This window comes from Cervus elaphus, chromosome 23 (assembly GCF_910594005.1).
Source record: "Cervus elaphus chromosome 23, mCerEla1.1, whole genome shotgun sequence".
Taxonomy (NCBI): Eukaryota; Metazoa; Chordata; class Mammalia; order Artiodactyla; family Cervidae; genus Cervus; species Cervus elaphus.
The window spans coordinates 48,085,322-48,108,066 of record NC_057837.1 but is presented as its reverse complement, the minus strand read 5'-3'; the positions used below and the strand labels follow the sequence as shown (position 1 = coordinate 48,108,066).

Below are 22,745 nucleotides of genomic sequence, written 5' to 3'. Positions count from 1 at the left end.
AATCTGACTAACGTTCCAGTGGTACCACTAAAATCAGAATCTAAGTCTCCTGGATCCTTGTTTAATAGGATCTTTCTGATCTTTCCAATCTAGGATTTTGTCATTTTACTAAGAAACACTAGTAAGATGGATGGCTTTTTTGGTGCTGGTAGTACAGAAATACCCAGAATCTCAAAGTAAAATTGTGTATGTTACTATGTACCATTTCTACAATAAAAGTATTTATTACTGGGACTCCCCAGGCAGTCCAGTGGTTAAGACTCCACCCTGCCAATGCAGGGGTGAGGGTTCGACCTCTGGTTGGGGACCTAGTAAGATCCAACACATAGCCAGAAGATTTAAAAAAAAAAAAAAGAAAAAGTAGCTATTACTAAATATTAGAAAATTAGCATTTTGTTTCCCACTAGAATTTTTAAAGTTCTAAATTTTCATCTGAGGCATCTTTTTGTCTTTTTTTCACTTATGCATCACTTGAGTCTATTTTCCCCTTCCCAAACATTTTGTCCAACCTGTACAGAACAAATTAAAAGAGAAAGCATACTCACATATAGACATAAATACTGGTTTTGGAAAAAAGGATCACATCACACATACAAATAAGCAGGTAACGTGCTCCTATCACTTAACAGTAAAGCATAGACATGTTTCTTATCAGAGTATATGCAGAGCTACTTTGATTCTTCTAACTGCTGCTTTCCACAGTATAGTCTTACTATATAGTTCAACCACTTCCCTGTCAATGAGCATTTCAAGTTGTTTCCAGTTTGTGATGGTGATAAACAATGCTGTAAAACCCACCCTGTCAACATATCTTTGTGTATTCTTGTGCCTATTTCTGTGAATATAACTCCTAAAAGAAATGGCTGGAACAAAGAAAGTACATTTAAAATAGTGATAAACATGCCAAGCTGTCCTTCAAAATCTCAACAATGTATGTAAGACTCCATTTCCCCACCCCACTGACAAGAATGATTAATATTTAAAATGTCTGCCAATCTGGTAGATGTCAATAGCACTTCATTGCTTTAATGGAGTGTTCTAACACATTTTTGTACATTTATTGGAAACTTGCAACTTCTGTAAAATATCCATATGTCCACAATTATCTTTATCTTTTTCATATCTATAGGGATTCAATATATTAAAGTATAAATATTTGAAGAGACTTACTTTAAATTCTCAGAAACTGTTTTGGCTTTATTGTAGTGTCCTCCAACTGGATTTGCAGCAGCAATGATGGAAGTTCTTGCAGGGAGGCTACAAACCATGCCAGCCTTAGCAAGACTAATACTCTGCTGTTCCATGGCTTCTAACAAGGCTTGATGTTGATTCCCCATTTTATCAAATTCATCTATTCCACAGATACCTGCAACCACAGTAAAATAATTCAGACAACAATTTTTCCTTTGGTCAAGTTTCAAACCTAACAGGAAAGAAATTATTCCACAATAAAGCATATTTCCATAAGTTTCCAACAGTTAAAATTATGAAGTGTCATACAGTACAAAATTTGTGCTTGATTTACAGCAAATAAAATATTGGTCTTATTTAACTGTTATTTAATTAGCATTTTCCACAGGCAAAGCACTACATGTGAGGGTTACAAAAATGAAGATATGAGAGTAACTCTCAAAAGCTTAAAGAGTTAAATCTGAACAGATGAGGTAAGGATATACACATTAAAGATAGTGTATTTTAACAACTATAATAGATATGCATCATCATATGAACTTTCTGGGGGTGAGGTGGGATTAAAAGAGGAAGGGGAATCTGGAAAGGTTTCAAGAAAAAGGTGCTATATGAGCTGGGTCTTTGGGAACAGTGGGCAGCATGATTTGGGAAGGAACACATGGGCTCTAAAGTCAGAAGACTAGAGTGCAGGTCTCAGCAATACCAGGTGTTGACTACAGAACTTACAGTTAATTGTACACTCAAACTCTTTAAATATGAAGAACCATCACTGAATGAAGGCATTTTATGTGCCAGATGTATTTTACATCTAATCCAGAGGTTATTGGAGGCCCTCTAACATTATCTTGTAATATTTTTCCTCTCCTCCTCTTCATACCATGATAATTTGGTGGTCATGCCCCAAGGGCTTTGCTATGGTTAATCCTCTGTATACCTACTCTATGACCAGTCAGTGCAGACCTCTCTGGAATTGATGGTATTACTGGAAATTCTCGAGATTACTAGTAATAGTTCTTCAGAGGTGGGGACAGGGTAGGAATAAAGTCAAGCTACCTCTCTGCCACTTTGCAAAGTTTAAAGCAAGAGCTGGCAATCTTTTCCTATAAACGGGCAGATTTTGATGTTTTGTGGGCCACATACAGTCTTGTCACATATTCTTGGGTTTTTTGTTTGTTCTTTACAGTCCTTTAAAATAGCTTGTGCCCACACGCCACAACTACTGAAACCCACATGTCCTGTGCTCTGCAACGAGAAGCCCTCACACCACAACTAAAATGTAGCCCCTGCTTGCTGCAACTAGAGAAAGCCCTCAGGAAGCAATGAAGACCCAATGCAGCCCCCAAAAAAAGGAAAAGTAAAAAAAGATTTTTAAAAAATGAAATAGCTTGTGGACTACACTAAAACAGGCTGAAGGGTGGATTGATCTGTGGACTGAAGTTTGCCAATACCTGGTTTTAAAGCATAAAGTTTAAATTATGAACATTTTAAGCTCTTTCTAGTTTGTCTACAATTGATATATCTTGTTGCTTGTTTTCAAACAATTTTTTGGTTATGTCATCAGATATTGAAGAAGAGAAATATAAAACAGCTCTATTTCTCATTTTCTCCCTTGAAAGTCTTCAGTAAAGATTTTAGTAGGATCCTATTTATTATTTGATAGGATTATATTTGTTTCTAGAATCTGGTCTCTGTTGACTAATATTCTTTTGTATTTTAACAGTAATATATATATATATATTTTTTGTTAACAGTGATATTTTTACCATCATAATGCTTGGCTTATCTGCATAGATTTGAAAGAGATGGCCATGGACTTTTAACACTCTGCATCTTAAATCCCATTAGCGATCTGCACAGCTAAACACTGTATCACCTTCAACTTCTATTTAATGGAAGATCTGACAGTTTAACAAAGTGTGAAAGTGTTAGTTGCTCAGTTGTATCTGACTCTTTGCAACCCTGTGGACTGTAGCCCACCATGCTCTTCTGTCCATGGAATTTCCAGGCAAAAATACTGGAGTCGGTTGCTATTTCCTTCTCCAGGAGGTCTTCCTGATCCAGGGATTGAACCTAGGTATCCTGCATTGCAAACACATTCTTTACCATCTGAATAACCTCTTCCTGCTTATTATTTTCTTCATCTGCTAACTTAGTAAAAATATTGTCACTTCTAATGAGCTATACAATAACCAGAGAAATGTTTTAGAATTTATGAATTCATCAAATATTTACTGAATGCTTTTTATAAGAAGAGGTGGCAAGAATACACAGAAGAATTATACAAAAAAGGTCTTAATAACCTGGATAACCATGATGGTATTATCACTCACCTAGAGCCAGACATCCTGGAGTGTAAAGTCAAGCAGGCCTTAGAAAGAATTACTAAAAACAAAGCTAGTGGAGCTGATGGAATTCCAGCTGAGCTGTTTCAAAGCCTAAAAGATGATGCTGTGAAAGTGCTGCACTCAATATGTCAGCAAATTTGGAAATCTCAGCAGTGGCCACAGGACTGGAAAAGGTCCGTTTTCATTCCAACCCCAAAGAAGGGCAATGCCAAAGAATGTTCAAACTATCGTACAATTGCCTGCATTTCACATACTAGCAAGGTCACGCTCAAAATCCTTCAAGGTAGGCTTCAGTAGTACGTAAACTGAGAACTTCCAGATGTACAAGCTGGATTTAAAAAAGGCAGAGGAACCAGAGATCAAACTGTCAATATTCTTGGACCATGGAAAAAGCAAGAGAGTTCCAGAAAAACATTTATTTCTGCCTCACTGACTTAGCTGAAGCCTTTGACTGTGTGGATCACAACAAAATGTGGAAAATTCTTAAAGAGATGGGAATACCAGACCACCTCACCTGTCTCCTAAGAAACCAGTATGCGTGTCAACTGGTTAGAACTAAACAACGAACTGGTTCAAAATTGGGAAAGGAGTACAAGACTGTACACTATCACCCTGCTTATTTAACTTATATGCAGAGTACATCATGTGAAATGCCAGGCTGGATGATTCACAAGCTGGAATCAAGATTACTGGGAGAAATATCAACAACCTCAAGATATGTGGATGATATGACTCCAATGACAGGGAGTGAAAAGGAACTGAAGAGCCTCCTGATGAGGGTGAAAGAGGAGCGTGAAAAAGCCGGCTTAAAAGTCAAGATTCAAAAAACTAAGATCATGGCATCTGGTCCCATCACTTCATGGCAAATAGAAGGGGAAAAAGTAGAAGCAGTGACAGATTTTAGCGCTTCCCTGGTGGCTCAGATAATAACCTGTCTGCCAATGCAGGAGACCTAAGAGACATGGGTTCAATCCCTGGGTCTGGACGATCCCTGGAGGAGGAAATGGCAACCCACTCTAGTACTCTTGCCTGGAGAATCCCATGGACAGAGGAGTCTGGCAGGCTACAGTCCATGGGGTCACAAATAGTCAGACACAACTGAGCAACTAACACACACACAGAGTGACAGATTTTATTTTCTTGGTCACTGCAGACTGTAACTGCAGCCATGAAATTAAAAGACCCTTGCTCCTTGGAAGGAAAGCTATGACAAACCTAGACAGTGTATTAAAAAGCAAAGACATCACTTTGCCAACAAAGGTTTGTATAGTCAAAGCTATTGTTTTTCCAGTAATCATGTACAGATGTGAGAGCTGGAACATAAAGGAAGCTGAATGCCAAAGAATTGATACTTTCAAACTGTGGTGCTAGAGAAGACCAAGAAGTCCCTTGGACTGCAAGATCAAATCAGCCAATCCTAAAGGAAATCAGTCCTGAATATTCATTGGAAGGATTGTTGCTGAAGCTCCAATACTCTGGCCACCTAATGCGAAGAGCTGATGCTGGGATTGAAGGCAGGAGGAGAAATGGGCGGCAGAGGATAAGGTGGTTAGATAGCAACACCAATTCAGTGGACATGAATTTAAGCAAACCCCTGGAGACAGGGGAAGACAGAGGAGCCTGGCGTGCTGCAGTCCATGGGGTAGCAAATAATTGGACATGATTTATCAACTGAAAAACAAGACTATATTCTAGGCATGTGGATATAACAGTGCAAAGACAAAATTCTCCATACTTGTTGTGAAGGTTACATTCTGTTCAGTGTTGGAGGCAGACAATAAAAAAAAGTAAACCATATGGTATATGAGCAGGTAAAATGCTCTGGGCAAGACAGGCAGAGTAGGATAAGGAGAACAGGGTCAGTGGGGGTGGGGGATACAGTGTAAAATGTGTTGTTAAGGGAAGGTCACACTGGGGTCTTTTGAACAAAACATTGAAAGAGCCCTGCAAACTATCTGGAGTAAGAAGGTTCCAAAGTACAAAGGCTGTGATGTGGGAACATGACATGCCTGGAGTGCTGGTACTATACGTCAAGGTATAGCAAGGAGGCCAGGGTAGCTGGGGAAGAGGAAATAAGAGTGAAGAAACGGGTAGATAATGAGGCAAAAGAGGTGATTAAAGGCCAGAATATGAAATAGTGATTAAAGGGCATCTGTGTCACTATCAAACCTGGCTTTCACCAAGTGAGATGGGAAGGCACTGGAGGGTTTTGAACAGAACAATGTGATCTAAGTTTTAATGGGATTTCTCTGCCTTGTTACAAACAATAGAAAGAGCAAGGGTGGTCACAGGCATGCCAACTAGGAGATCACAGTAATAATCCATGCGAGAGATGATGGTGCAGCAGCAGTGGATAAGTGGTGTCCAGAAGGTAGAGCAAACAAAGTCTGCTGACAGCCTGGATGTGAGGTATGTGACAAAATTAAGAATGTCTTCATGTTTCCTGATACGAGCAAATAGAAGGATGGAACTGTCATTTACTGAGAGGGGAAGATCAAGATTTTGGCTTTGGATGTGCTAGGTTTGAGAAAGTTGCAGAGACACTGCATAGGCAAAGGGACATATATGCCTGGAGTTCAAGGGAGAAGAAACATAAATCTGGAAAACTTCAGCATATAGGTAGGTGAAGAACCATGAAACTAGATAAAATAACCAAGCAGATAAGTACAGGCTGAGAAGAAAATACTACAAAAACTAAGTACTCTGAGGAGCCAACCAGTTAAGAGGTTGGGGAGATGAAGAACAAAGTAAAGACAGACTGAACAGTGAATAAACAAAGAAGAAAATCAGAAGAGTGCAGTGTCCTGGAAACCACGGAGATAAAGTATTCCATTGATGCAGTCATCAGCTGTGCCAAACATGGCTGACAGTTACTGGATTTAGAAATGTGACATTGCTGGCAAACTGGAAGGAAGGAATGATCTCAGCTGGACTAGAATCTGGGTACACACTGCCTGACACATACATAGGTATATGTTTTCCCAATAGGGTTAAAACATCACAAAGAGAAACAGGCAGCAAAGCCCAACTGTCAATCTCTTCCTGCTGAGACTTCCAACTAGGTTTCTTATAAAAACTATCTGTCATATCATGAAAACACAAAACAATGAGATGGGTATTTCTAGTTTTTTTGGCACTCATTCTCAACTCACTGGTTGGAAAGTGCTATCCAAATGACTCTTGGAACAGAATGTAAAGAAAGTAATTGAAAAAGAAAGACTTAAAAGAAAAAAAGCCCCAGAATTATTATGTGCTTTGGCCTCTTACCTTGATCACCAAGTACTAGGGCACCAGCTTCCAAAGCAAAATCTCCAGAAGAACTATCTTTTGAAAGAGTTACAGTCAAACCAGAGGTGGTTGTGGTATTACCACAAACATACACGCCACGTGGAGCAACACTGCATACTGCCTAATGAAATGGAGAGTTTAAAAGAAAGTAAAAGGGGAATAATACAGTAGAGGCTCACAAACATTAGCTATATGCCAGTCATTCTTCTAAAAGCTTTCCCGTACAATCTTCACCACCACAGTAAGAATATTATACAGTATTATACACAGTACTATACACCTGTTACTGATGTAGAACAAAGGTCTGAAGAGAGTAACTCACACAGCTATGAAGGTGTGAAGTTAGGATTAAATCAAACCCGAGCAGCCTGATTCTAAAGTCTGTGGTCATGTGACCATTGCAACTTATGCTTCAAGTTAAAATAGCAAATATGTATGTATTAATTATAGTTTCAGAAACCCCAGTGCTTCTTTAAACACCAGGTAATAAAATGGCTTAATAGTGTTCACCTTCAAACAAGGTAACAGCACACAGAAAAGTAGTTAAGTAGTGCAACAGCTAAAAGCATGGACCTCTGGAGTCAGGCAGACCTGTTTAAATCTTGGCTCTATCATGTACCTACTGGTGGTGCTGCTCTTGAACCTCTCTTGAAACCTCAGCTTCCTTATGTTTTATTACATACTGCATTGAGGACTAAATGAGATCATATGTGCAAGGCACTTAACCTGGTACATGGCATATAATATGTGCCTCGTGCAAGGCCACTGTACACCTCTGTGCACCTCACAGCCCTAGTAGGCAGTGCTTACCCTGCTATGTCAATAGTGTGCTCTGGACTGATGTAGCACACAACCTAATGTGAAGCTTTGGTGCCTAGCTAAATAAACGGTCGCTATCATTATTTTTGTTACTTCTAATTCCTTAGTTGTTAGTTTGAGAATATGTTGGCTTACTAAATGGTCAAAGGAAAATAGTTTAAAAATATAAACAACTCATAACTGTTCAGTTCAGTTTAGTTGCTCAGTCAGCGTCCGACTCTTTGCGACCCCATGAACTGCAGCACGCCAGGCCTCCCTGTCCATCACCAACTCCTGGAGTTCACCCAAACTCATGTCCATTGAGTTGGTGATGCCATCCAACCATCTCATCCTCTGTCGTCCCCTTCTTCTCCTGCCCTCAATCTTTCCCAGCATCAGGGTCTTTTCAAATGAGTCAGCTCTTCGCATCAGGTGGCCAAAGTATTGGAGTTTCAGCTTTAGCATCAGTCCTTCCAATGAACACCCAGGACTGATCTCCTTTAGGATGGACTGGCTGGATCTCCTTGCAGTCCAAGGGACTCAAGAGTCTTTTCCATCATAACTATTAGTATTAGCCTAATTTTTAAAAACCCTGGCTTAGTGGGGCTAGCAGACTTACATGAAATTCAGATTCCCACACACACGTTTACCCACATACCCTTACCTAAGTACACTGTTTTCATTTTTACCATCTACTCTGTTTCACCTATAACTGGATACTCTGTGTCTCAGTTATCAGGCTTGTAACAAGGGTTCAGAACAAAATAAAAACAAGTTGGCCCAAATGGCCAAAACAAACAAAATATGAAAACAAAGGATTTTTAAAATGTCAGATTAGAAATTAAAATAACTGAGTGATTTGTTGAAGTATACTTTTTATTTAAATATAATGTACATAATTATAGTACATATAACTGTACAGTTCAACAAATTTCCATGCAACTGGCATCCAGATCAAGAAACAACATAACTAGCATTCCCAAAGTCCCTTTCCAGGCACCACCCAGTTAACTTGTAACACAATAAACTAGTTGTGATTTATATGAAACTTTAAATGAATAGAAAAAAAAAAAAAAACTAATTTAACACTCAGCCATAGGGAATAATGGCTCTGATGGGCAGTAGGTTTATAATACAATGGGGAGACCAGTTTTCAATTCTGGCTGCACTTCAGAATCACCTGTGGTTATAACATGTAGATGCTAGGACCCTTATTCAAGAGATTCTTAATTCTTAATACTGGGGAAGGCCACAATATTTTCAAAAAACTCCAATGCTGATAGTGATAGGGTTCCTAACCATTCTTACATTGGCTTGGCAGGTGTCACTCCAAGCATAAGCATTCCAAAGGCTGCACCTTCTAGGGCAGCATGGGGAGAACTACTAGACTCTGATGGGCAGAGCTAAAATCTTGGGGACCAACAACATATTGGTCATGGGAATTTCCTTGTTTTAGACTCCGAGAGAAGCAGTGGAGATGGATAGGATTGACCTTTATCAGACTACTCTTAAAGCCTAATTCAGTGTTTATATAGTTGTATAAAGAGATACTGGGTGAACCTGCTTTACTTTCTTGAACTATTCTATTCATAGGTGAGGTCACAACAATAAAGACTAGTAAAGCAATGCTGGATACAAAAAACGGTTAGGAGGACTTCCCTGGTGGTCCAGTGGCTAAGACTTCATCCTCCCAATGCAGGAGGCGGGGGCCCTGAGTTAAATCCTTGGTCAAGGAACTGGATCCTGCATGCTGCAGCTAAGAATTTGCATGCCGCATCTAAAGATCCCACATACCCCAATGAAAACTGAATACCCTGAATGTCACAACTAAGACCCAGTGCAGCCAAATAAATTAAATAAATACTTTAAAAAAGAAAAGAAAAAAATCTATTTTTTTAAAAAATAGGGGTTAGGAAAATGGTTAATATTTTACAATAGTTGACATCTTTAACTCAGCAGTATGTTTGTACAGCCTGTGTGACAGGAGACTGGCTTAATTTGAAAGGATGGTCAGATACAAGTTACTCACTCACACAAACTCCATCTCACTCACACTACCTGACAAATGATATCCTCTGGAACACAAATACCACACGTTTTAGGAAAATTCATTTGTGAATTATTCATGCATTTTATAAGCAAAAGGTCAAATCCTAAATGTCTGATTTCCTACCTGTAGCATCTGACTTTTTCCCAAGCCTGGGTCTCCAACAACAAGGACATGGGGGTCTCCTCGAATCGGAATTCTATTTTTGTCATCTGCATATTTCTGGCTTCCTCCAAAGAGTGCTAATATCAAACCTGCTTTAACAAGCTCAAATGTGAAAGGAGAGAGAGAAAAAACAAGAAAGACAAAGATGACTAGCAAAAGGGGTGCTCCTCCTATATTTACATTTGTGTGTGGATTTTTTTTTTTTTAAACATGACTGCATGTTGCTTTTCTCTTTTCCTAAGTGTAAAAATACACTTCTTTAATGTAAATGATTAGAAAGCATATAAAATAAGGTATCATAAAAGTCACTGAGTATACATGTGTTCCCCATCCTGAACCCCCCTCCCACCTCCCTCCCCATGTATACCCATGGCGGAGTCAAGTCAATGTATGGAAAAACCAATACAGTGTTGTAAGTAAAATAAATAAATAAATTTTTTTTAAAAAGTCACCAAGTGAAGACCTACCTTGCCAGGCACTGAATCAATTCCACAAAACTGAGAAGTATTTGTTACTTTCTGCTTTACCATCTACTGTGTTCAGAGTCACTTTAAAAGAAGTCCATTCCTATTAACTCTAATTGGCAGGAAGCTCTATCTTACAAAGGACTGTGGTTTCTCTCTCACATCATTCATTTATGGAGAATAATGATTCATATTAAACTATGAATAACTGGCTAACAGAAATTACTATTTTTTTGCAAAATCTTTATATTCTATTTTTGTTAAATTTATGTATTTTTGAGTAAAATGAAGTAAAATACTTACTTCATGACCAAAAATGACAGGGCAAAGCGAGCTGAAAAACAGAATACGATTTATAAATTCTAACATTTTCAGGTGATAAAGAGGATCTACTTTACAATCTGCTTAATTTACTTAGTACCAAACAGCTCAAGAAACTTTATTCCAACAAATTTATCAAAATTCTTGATGAATCTATAAAGGGAAGAATACTTTAGAAATTGTGTCTGTGTAAGGGAGACAGGATACTTATAAATGTAAACACAAAGTTGGTATCCTGCCATTCCCCCTTGGCAATCATTCCTGCAGATCACTGCTCACCTCCTACCAAGCAACTGCATCTGTGTGCCAAAAGGCTTTCTATGGCTGCAGAAGCATTAGCAGAAGGCAGGCTGGGCAGAACAGAAGTGCTGGCATGTCTAATATTCTCAGGAGCAGCTCCAAATCTAGACCCTTAAATGGAAAAATACTGAGGCTAGGTCTTCAGTCAAGTGTCCCAGAGGCCTCAGAAAAGATTAAGCCTTCATTAAGGCACCAGACACTGACTACCTCCCTTCTCTGTCTCACTTTCTCATTCCCCTCCCAGTGTTTCTGGGGATAATCTCCCAGATAAACCACACTTATGCAAATCATTGTTTCTGAAGGAACCTAAACTAAAACAGCCTTCTATTTGTCTTCTCCATTCTCTTCTCAAAGGCTTCCATTTGTTAATCTAGCAAGGGTTGACAACATTTTTCATAAAGGGCCAGAAAATAAATAGTTTCACTTTTACTGTCTGGGTCATAACTACCCAACTTTTATCAAAGGAGTGATCAATAATTTGCCAATTAATGGGTGGGGCTGTGTTCTAATAAAACTTTATTTACCAAAATAGGCAGCTTTCCTAGTTTACCAATCCCTGCAAGATTAACAAATGGAGAGCCATGAAAAATTCTAAATTTAGAACTAAAAGGTAAAAGCAAACTGTAGGAAGGAAATCCAAGTTTTTCATATTAACATACATACTTCATTAAGTATGGCAGAAAAAGGACCACTGCACATGTCCACTGTTATTATAATTGGTAAGAGGTACCAAAGAGGCGTTTTGGTCCTCAACCAGGGAGTTCCTTGCCACCTGCTACAGACCACTCACCACTCCACCACTTATCACCAGATCACTGAGTCTCCCTAGCACAAGGCACCCTATCTACCAGGATGTGTTTGGATGGCTATCTAGTCAAAGGATATCTTTGAGGGTTTAAGAACAAAAAACCCTCAAGGAATCTATACTTTTCCCAGCTTGCTAATTAATATATTAAAGACAGAAATAAAAAAGTGTCAAATTCTCCTAGAGCCCAAAGGCTAAATGACAAGATCAATTTTTCTAATACAATGCACTTCAAAATCTCAGTTCTGTACCTCTGTTTGGTACATCTACTATTTAGTCTCTCATTTTCTATTTCTTCAAAATTACCCAAAAAACTGCCAAAATAACAGTACATTGTGTTAACCATGTTAAGTATATAATGAAATCTCATTTAATCTTTAGAATAACATTCTGAGGCAGCTATTATTATTTCTACTTTAGGAGGAGAAATTAAATGCCTCAGACTACAACTGGAAGTGGCTGAAGCAAGATTCTAACTTAGATTTATATCTCCCTGAAAAAGTTTGTAACCACTAAAGCAAAAGTACCTCTATATTGTTTCTTCTCTATTGCAGGACAATAACACAGAAATAAAAACTTCTGAAATACTTCTCAATAGTAAGTGACTTCTATGTGACTCTCTTTCTTGCTTTCTAAAAGTAAACAAACAACGCTCTACATACAACTAATTGAAATTACTTTGGAATTCACTGCCCCATGATTCTTTTGTTAAGTAATCAGTTAATGTGAGATAGTAAATTTTCCTTATTGTTTCAACTAGAGATCAGCAATCTTATTTGTAAAGGTACAAACAGTAAATATCTGTGACCCATCTCTCACATCTACTCTATCACTGTAGCTCAAAAGCAGTCAGATACTATGTAAATGAACGAGTGTGGCTGTGTTCCAATAAAAGTTTATTTGTGGACAGCAAAATCTGACTTTCTTGTAATTATGTGTGTCATGAAATATTCTTCTTTTGATTTTCTTCAGTCATGAAAAAACATAAAAACCAATCTTAGCTCACAGGCTATACAAAAATGAGTAATTGGCTAAATTATCTCTTCCACTCTGCCCTTTTTGTACAAATAGGATTATACAATCGATGAATGGAAAATACTTCTTTATATTCAACATAATACTTCATATATGGCCTTATGTATTCTAATTCTTTGAACTGAATATGAAATTTCAGTTCAAATATGAATATGAAATAAAATATGAAATGTTATCCCTTCTTTAAACATTATGTATACAGTTCACCCTTTAGTCTCCTTCTTTCAGTGACTGGGCTGCACAGGTCTAAGGATGTCTAATGAATTGTAATTTGCAACCATTTTGACTGGTTTTCAGTTACTGGTAGTCAAAAGCACCCACAACATGCACATGATAAAATAAAACTTGAGATAATCTCATACATACTTGACAATGAGTTTAAACAGGTTTTCTTCAGACTGAATCTCCTGGATGGCATAAAGGTCTTTAAGTGAGAACTCCATCAACGCTCCATGCTTACATCCATCCTCGGAAGCCTTTGTTTTCTGTCCTTTGTTATTACTAACAGAATTTGCTTCAATGTACAAAAGGAACATGCATTTGTCATTCTTATTTCGAGAACCTGTAAATTTCAAAGTACAAAAATACAGTAATTGGTATTTTCCCTACAGAGACTCAAGTAGAATGTAAAAGAAAGGCATGGTGAGTTATATTACTAAATAAACCTTTATTTTAGAGAAAAAGTTTCACCTATATAAGAATCAAGGAGTTCTTTAAATTACTGCAAATTCAGAAATATCTTTAAAAGGGAAAAGAAGAATGCTCACAAACTACAGAGAGACAGTCAAATTGAGGAAAGTTATACCACACCTTCCTCAGCATTGGAGACTTTGACAACTCCGGTGATAGTCACTGTGTCTCCCGGGACACAACTATCCACGAGATCATGAACAAGCTCACATTCTATTGTTCGTGGAATCCGACCTGCTTCTCGCTGATCATCAGACATCAACTCCTGTATTCTAAAAAGTTAAACAATTTTCAGTCAGTACTTACACTGACTCTAGGTTATTTCTTCAACATATTAACTATTCAGGGTCCACATGGTGCTAAGCTAGATAAAGGGCAGTTCTTTAGTTTATTTTTTTTTTTTTTTAGTTTAAAAAGGTTCAACAGTATATCTAAAACTACTTTGGCAATTTCCAATTAAAGATAGCAGAAAAGGCACACGCATTTGCCTACCTTCCCATCAAAATGTGCACCAAGATGACAGTCACTAAAAGAGTGAAGGGAAATTCGGGGGTGTGCAGAGGTGCCATCAACAAGTAAGAGATATGAAATTTTAGAAAACAGAAAATGGGAACGTACTGATGGATAAAATAAGATGAATTCCAGAACACACACAGGAAAAATTTACACAGGTACAAGAGAAGTGGGAGCCAATGTTCTCAGCCCCAGAGAGCCTTCTAAGTTGGAGCTGGCAGGAATGAAAACTGGGAGTAGATGGCTGAAACAAAACAGGATAATTAACTGAAAGCAAGTCACTGAATAGCTATTCAGAAATTATTTGGAAGGTGGGTAGACAGGAAGGTAGAAGAATGAGGGCACCCAACCAAAGCCATCAGGTCTCCCCGCCCAGCAAAACCAGAGCACTGTTCCAAGGAAACAGACCATCTGCTCTGTGAAGGTAGCTAAAGTGTCCAGAGGGGAGACAGAGCTCCAGCGTAAGGCTTCTCATTCTGGCACTTGAGCCCAAGTCAAAATAAAAAACACATTCATAAAGCAAAATCTGACAGTCAAAACTCTACCTTCTATCCAGTGATGAGGCTTTTTGAAGAAAAACTCCTACCTAAGAAATAACAAAGAAATAAGAAATAGCACTACCCTACCTACTTCAAATTTCTCATTCCTCAACAGATATTTGAGGATGAAATGGCAACAATTCAAAAAGGAGAAGAGCATTAAAAACAAAACAAGCTAAGAGTTTCTAAGAAAACATTACCTTCATAAAACAAGAATAAGCTGCTATAAAAAGAAACTATTGAAAAACACAAGTGTGAAATCAGGAAAGTTAAAGACGTATATAAAAAGCAAACATTTACAGAAAGGATAGAAGCAAAAAAAAAAGAAATCTAGAGAAGAGCATAAAGAAAACAAAGGGTAGGGAGATTCCCAGGCAGTACAGTGGTTAAGAATCCGCCTTGCAATTCAGGGGACATGGGTTCGATCCCAGGCCACAGAGCAACTAAGCCCACATGCTCAAACTAGAGAACTTACATGCTGCAACCACTGAGCCTCTGTGTTCTACAGCCCAAGTAACACAACTAGAGAGGAGCCTGTGATGCCTAGAGAACCCTGGGCACCACAACAAAGATCCTATGTGCCACAAATAAGACCCAATGCAGTTAAATAAATAAATATTTTTTCCAGAACACCATGGATAAAAAGATTACAAAGAGCTGGAAAAGTGCTAAACAACAAGGTTAAAGTCCAAATATGAAGCGTGTTAAAATATGGGATAATTCAGTGAAGCATGAGAAAAGATAATCCATTTTTTAAAAATATTCTCTCTTTTATTTTTTTTTATTTTATTTTTTTTTTTTAATTTTTTTTTTTACATTCTCTCTTTTAAAAAAAAAATTATTTGGCTGTATCTTAGTTGTGGCACATGGGCTCAGTAGTGGCAGCCCACGGGCTTAGCTGTCCCATAGCACGTGGGATCTTAGTTCTCTGACCAGGGATCGAACCCACGCTCCTGCATTGGAAGGCAGATTCTTAACCACTGGACCAGCAGGGAATTCCCAAAGATAATCCATTTTGATTTTGATGCTTGGGTCATTTTCCTTTAAGGGGGAAAAAAACTCAACAAAACAACCCAACCCAATTACACAAATTACATTTGCTTCTCTTGGCATCTGATCATCTGAGTTGATTCTTTGTTTAACAATATTTACACTATCATTAAAAATATAAATGCTGTTTGTTGGTTTTATCAGATATGACCTATGAATAAAACATGACACTATCTATGGTGAAACAGATCACCAGCCCAGGTGGGATGCATGAGACAAATGCTCGGGCCTGGTGCACTGGGAAGACCCAGAGGAATCGGGTGGAGAGGGAGGTGGGAGGGGGGATCGGGATGGGGAATACGTGTAAATCTATGGCTGATTCATATCAATGTATGACCCAAAAAATAAATAAATAAATAAAAATTAAAAAAAAAAAAAAACCGAGTTTAACAGGTACAAAAGAGAAGGGAAAAAAAAAAAAAAAACATGACAGATAATTCTGATTAGGAAACAGAAGCAAACCTTGACAATTTAAAAATAACATTTTAGCTGAAAAAAGTCCAAAGCTGGAAGGGGAAGAAGGAAAAGCAGGTACCATGTCTCTAATGTCCTCAGCTCACAGAGTGGATGAGTAAGTGACATGTAAGTGAAGAAAGAGACATGATAATGCTATCTAGAATTATGTATAAGGCAACAAGAAGTTGCAGGAACTGTGATCTTCTACGTTAAGCTTTTTAAAACACTTAATATGCATTATTTTAAAACCTTTTAATCACTTACATGATGAATGTAAGCACAAACCCTACTGCACAGTTACCCACTACCTTCAACTTTCAAAGCACATTTTAAAAAGGCAAACTGGGACTTCCCTGGTGGTCCAGTGGTTAAGAATTTGCCTGCCAATGTAGGAGACACAGGTTTGATCCCTGGTCCAGGAAGATCCCTCATGCCACAGTGCAACTAAGCCCCTGGACCACAACTACTGGGCCCATGCTCTAGAGCCCATGAGCCACAACTACTGAGCCCACGTTCCACAACTAAGCCTGCATGCCTAGAGTCCGTGCTCTGCAATAAGAGAAGCCACCAAAATGAAAAGCCCATGCACTACAACTAGAGAGTAGCCTCCACTCGTCACAACTAGAGAAAGCCCAAGAACAGCCAAAACTAAATTAATTAATTAAAAAAAATCCTGGTGAATTGTAGTGAGAAGTATCAGAATGACACAAACATGCTAAGATCATCTTGGTTTAAAAAAGGTATATTTTAGACTTTTCTTATTAAAAGAACACCTATTTCTATGTCACCTTTGGAAAAATTTAAAAACACAGATAAACAAAAAGAAGAAAGTAACAATCACCCTCATCTCACTTCTCAAACAGTATACTCTCAACATGTCTTTTTATTTACCAGTGTTGTTTTTTAAAAAAGATAAATAAAGTCAGTATTATATATTAATAGTAGAAAACATTCTGTGACCTGCTTTATCACTAAACTCAGTGTAAACATTTCTGGATGTCATTTCAAAACACTCTCCTACATCATCGTAATTAGTGGCTATACAATAATTCACTGTCCCATCCTTATAAATTTTCTTCAGATGTTTAGGCTATTCTCCATTTTTGGTCATCAACACTGTGAAAATGTACCTTCAGCAAGTAATTTCTGCACGTGTTGTGACTGTCTTCATCAGATGAACTCCTAGAACTGGGCCTGTTTCTGATTCTGATATACACTATAAAACTGTCACCCTGATGCATCCAAACGTTTCAATGCTAGCTGAAAAACTATAACTAATTCCTTATGGACATCCAAGCTAAGGCTCAGGAAAAAATGAAACTGAATTTACTATATATGGCAGGAAGGCGGCCTTTCTTCTAGGGCAAAAAAATCATTTTATCAATAGACTAAAACAACTATCATGTAAGCTAATATTGCATTAACAAAGTTTTACTATAACTGACTTATTTAAAATGAACTTGAGTAATACCTTTTAAAAACCCACAAAAAGGATTTAAATGTCCTCCTTTTCTCAATCGTCTACCCCTAAGTTTGATTTCCTAATATTAGGAGATGATCATTCAAATTCAGTTAAAATACTTAAGCCTATTTTTAGTCTGCTATTTTTACCTGAAAACAAAGAGACTTTAAAATCACTTAAAAGCCATAATAATATAATTAAATCACTAGATCTTCCATGCATCTATGTGGACCTCATGGCACCTTTGAGGCCCTCACTACCCTCTTCAGTGGTGAAAGTACTATAGACACAGGCTAGAAACCAGGCTTCCCCATTCGCAAGGCACGTGATCACACTCAAGAGTTTTAAACATTTTGTCTTCTATAAAATGCTGTTTGTAAACATCTCAGCATAGTGCACAGCTAATTACTGTATATATTGGTCTTGGTTTTTATAGGGCAGAAGGAGGTCAAGTTAGGACAGGGCTTGGTAGCAATTTACTTCATTTCCCCTATGTTCTTAGAAGTTTCCTGGATAGCACTCTGACTTCAAAGCTATCCATTACATTATATTTAGGGATGAGTTATGGGACTATAGCCAGAAAAAAAATGGGATAAACTGTTAGACTAAAAATATACACACAGAGAGAAAACTATCTGACTTTCAAAAAAAAAAAAACCAAGTTTTTAAAAATACCTATACAGTAAAATGTCTCATGAATAGTGTGAACATAAAATGAAGTATCTATTTCTAAGGGAGTCTCTATTTTAAAACTTGAAAACAATATTATTTTTCATTATGAAATGAAACACTGTTGTTGTTTAATTGCTAAGTCATGTCTGACTTTTGTGACCCCATGGACTGTAGTCTGTCATTCAGCTTTGCTTCTATGTAAATCCAGTTCAATGAGTCACATAAAATGAGATATAAAGTAATTTCTCAGTAGCAAAACGACAAAATAGTTGCACATCAAATCCCTTCTGGAATCTGATAGAAAACAAATCTCAAATAAAGATAATTATCACTTCAACACATAACGCTTCACCAAATAAACCTTTTATACTTTATTACTATCTACACCTAAGAATCAACGTATAATACAAGAATACTGTAGATTAACTTGGCATTATAAGAGCTCTAAAACCTGCCTTTTATTTAATAGTCTGATTGCTTACTTGATTGACTGCCAGTCCATTGTAACTGTGAGAGGAGAGCTACGAAGAGCCGTAAATGACTTCCCTCGACATGCTGGTACAGGACACTGCAACAAGATTAATTCACACTTAAATTTTGCTAAATTATAATCATATCTCAGGAAAATTCAAGTTAAAATGCTTCATTTAGTATGTTTAAAAGTTGGTCCCAGAACAGTATTAAAGTAAGATGAGCTAAAAGCTGCAATGATCTATTTCCTTCTATTACTCTCTTTCTGAGGTACTTTTTTGCCTGGTATCTCTTGCTTACTGCTCTTATTCTTTCTGCTGCGGGTATGCAAGGCTCCTTACCTGCCTCTCACACCAAGCACTTATTTCTTCCTTTGTATTCAAGTAGTCTCCCAATCCTTGAACATTCCCTTATATCCAGTCCCACATACCCAGCCCCAATCTTCTCTTTTTCAAAAGCCTTTCTTGGGTCTTCTTTAATCCCCAATTCTCCTATCTAATCTCTTTCTGCACTGTCTGTATACTATTAAACATAATATTTTTATTGTACCACACAGGCAGTCCTCAACATGTAAGTCAGTGTTCAAGTTTTCATGAGTCATTTATTTTCATAAATCACTTAAGTACCTCAAGATGCATTTATAAGTACAGAGACTGTGGCAAACTGTGGTTTCCAAATATAAGGTTGTAATATCTCCCCTCAAACCTTTCCAGAACCTTGCCACTCCCCTATTAAGAGTTGGAGTCGAATTTCCCTCTCCTGGAATGTGGACAGGCTTGTGACTCACTTTGAAACCAACTGAATGTGACAGAAGTGATGCTGCTTGACTTCTGAGGCTGCCTGAAAAGAGGCAAAGCCATTTCTGCTGTCAGCTGGAACTCTGCCTCTTGAAGCTATCGGCAGTCATGTGAGCAGAATGAGTGTCCTGAGCAACTATACTGTGTGTGAGAAACCAAAACCAGCCCACACAGAAAAATACTACAGAGACGAGATGCTGGCCAGCACCCAGCCACTCCAGTCCCTTGCTGTTCCATCCAGCTCCATAAGAGATCAAGACCTAGAAATACCAAGACAACCAGTTCTTCCAAACTCAACCTACAGAAACCATGTGAAATAATAAAATGATTGTTATCCTGAGTCACTATGGTGATTAGTTATGCAGCAATAGTCACTAAAACAGAGACCACCTGGAACAATCATCTTTCTGATCACTTTGATTTACTTAAGTTCAGACACATGAATAACAAGTTAGCGTTTCTACCTACTATATTATAGGGTATAGAAATTCCTTGGTCAGATAATATTTACAGAAAATATCTGATTTAAATCAGGATTTAAATTCTGGCCTCTCCAGGGAATTCTCTGGTGATCCAGTGGTTAAGACTCTGTACTTTCACTCCAAGGTCTTGGGTTCAATCCCTGTTCAGGAAATTAAAATTCTACATGCATGGCATGGCCCCCAATATAAAATAAAAACAACAACAACAAAAAAAAAAAACACCTGACCTCTCTGACCTAAAGGCAGTCCTGAATCTTAAGCCCAAATAGTAGATGCCACACATTTATCAACACTATTGACTATTCAGAACCAACAGCTGAATCTAACACATTCTGTTCTTCCTACAAGAGAAGGAAGCCTTAGGAATTTCAATTTGAGTAAAAATGTAATTAATGCTAAACTTATTAAAGTCTAAGGATGATAAAGGCAACTCTGAAAAAGAATAGGTATGGCAAATCTCCCTACCTTATTAAAAGTTTTTATAAGGTCAATGTAAATAGGATCATGTAGATCTGGTATAGGAACAGTAATATAAAACAGATTCACGTGTCTACAGGAGTACAGTGTACTACACATGACATATTACACATCAGTAGAAACAGAAATATTAATGCATAAATGGTGACAATTGGGTTTTCACCTAAAAGAATAAAATTAGATCCTTAGCTTAATGCCATTCACAAAGTTAAATTTCAGATTGACGAAAGATCTAAATAGAAAATACAAGACTTAAAAGTACTGGAAGAAGAAAAACATGGTCTGAAAAGATACACGCACTTCAAGGTTCATTGCAGCACTGTTTACAATAGCTAAAACATGGAAGCAACCTAAATGTCCATTGACAGAGGAATGGATAAAAATGTGGTACATACATACAATGGAATAGTACTCAGCTATTAAAAAGAATGAAATAAGGCCATTTGTAGCAACATAAATGGACCTAAAGAGTGTCATACTGAGTGAAGTAAGTCAGAAAAGGAGAAATATCATGATATTCCTTATATGTAGAATCTAAAAAGACACAAATGAATTTACTTACAAAACAGAAAAGAGACTCATAGACTTAGAAAACAAACTTATGGTTGCCAGGTGGAAGGGACAGTTAGGGACTTTGGGAAGGTCATGTACACACTGCTGTATTTAAAATGAATAACCAAGAAAGACCTATTGTATAGCACATGGAACTCTACTCAATGTTATGTGGCAGCCTGGATGGGAGAGCGGTTTGGGGGAGAATGGAGACGTGTGTGTGTGTGTGTTTGGGGGAGAATGGAGATGTGTGTGTGTGTGTGTGTGTGTGTGTGTGTGTGTGTGTGTGCGCGTGTGTGTGTGTGTGCGTGGTGTGTGTGTGTGTGTGTGTGTATTCACCTGAAACTATCACAACATTGTGAATTGGCTATACCCCAAAAAAAAGAATAAAATTAAATTTTAAAAATATTGGAAGAAACTGTAAGGCAGATGCTTATAATGCTTGAGTGAGGGGCCCTTCTTAAACCATGCATAAAATGTAAAAAAGTCATAAGGAAAAAGACTGATCAATCTAGCCATGTCAAAATGTAAAACTCTAAAACAAAAAATGTACCACAAAGTTAAAAATAAACTGAAGACTGGGAGAAAATATCTATAATGTAAGAAATCAAAGGGCATCTTCCCAACCCCAGGGATTGAACCCAGGTCTCCCAATCGCCAAATTGCAGGTGATTCTTTACCAGCTGAGCCACAAGGAAGCCCAAGAATACTGGAATGGGTAGCCTATCCTTTCTCCAGTGGATCTTCCTGACCCAGGAATCAAACCGAGGTCTCCTGCATTGCAGGCAGATTCTTTACCAACTGAGCTATGAGGGAACCCTGTTTAATATCTAGAATTCATAAAAACTTCTATCAATAGTATAAACAGAAAAATGAACAGAAATTAAAACAAAATTCAATAAAGTAACTGAATGGCCAATAAACATGTGAAAAGATGCTCAAACATAACAGAAATCATAGACATTCATATTAAAAATGAAATACCATTTTATACCCATCAGTCTGGTAAAAATTAAAAAACCCAACAATATTAAGTGTTAATGAAAATATGGGGAAATTATAATAGCCTGAAAGTACTACCAGAAGGGGTGTAAGTTGGGACCAACATTCTGGAAAGTACTTTGGCTACAGCCTAAAAAGTTAAAATTAAGCATATCATATAACTGAGAAATTCCTCTGCTAAGGAGACATGTATAAGAACGTTCTCGGCAGCATCATTTGTAATTGTGAAAAACTGGAAACAGCATCATGTCTGCCAAGAGAATGGATAAACAGTGACTATTCATTTACTCCACTCAGTAAATGAAAAGAATTAGATATGTATCAAGACAGGTATGAGGAGTGGGAGGGATATATGTACACAAATAGCTGGTGCATGATGTTGTACAGGAGAAACAACCCTATAGAGCAATTGTACGCCAATAATAATAATAAAAAAAAAAAAAAACAGGTAGAACTCCAAAATAACCAAGTGGAAAAAAGGTAGCAATTTGCTACCTTCAGAGTATCACTTATGTAAACAAAACAAATTCTGCACATATATATAGTCAAATATGAAAATGTAGACTTGAAGAATACATGCTGATTTCAGAATAGTGGCTCCAGGGGTAGAACAAGGTTAATGGAACTACAGAGGGAACCAAACAGACTTTATAATACTTAACATTTTTTGTTAAAAAAAATTAGCTAAATATTTGCCAACTCATAATGGTGCTATACAGATATTACATTATTCTCTATATTTTTCTGTAGTTTCAAAATCTATAGTTTAACAAAAAAAAAAGGAACACATCACTTACAAAGCAAAATAAAGGGAAGAAAACAA

The 22,745-nt window shown here is 37.4% G+C and overlaps 1 protein-coding gene across 3 annotated transcripts in view; it reads right to left on the bottom strand.

Annotated features, from left to right (window-relative positions):
* The window catches only part of MCM8 (minichromosome maintenance 8 homologous recombination repair factor), a 51,349-nt gene that overhangs the window by 19,330 nt on the left and 9,274 nt on the right, over nt 1–22,745 (bottom strand). For all 3 annotated transcript variants that reach the window (XM_043884745.1, XM_043884743.1, XM_043884746.1), the window contains exons 8-14: nt 18,624–18,709; nt 13,570–13,721; nt 13,126–13,321; nt 10,602–10,632; nt 9,796–9,936; nt 6,804–6,945; nt 1,171–1,366 (exon numbers count right to left, since the gene is read on the bottom strand). In XM_043884745.1, the coding sequence (XP_043740680.1) occupies nt 1,171–1,366; nt 6,804–6,945; nt 9,796–9,936; nt 10,602–10,632; nt 13,126–13,321; nt 13,570–13,721; nt 18,624–18,709 (944 nt within the window). The remainder of the gene's footprint in view (nt 1–1,170; nt 1,367–6,803; nt 6,946–9,795; nt 9,937–10,601; nt 10,633–13,125; nt 13,322–13,569; nt 13,722–18,623; nt 18,710–22,745) is intronic.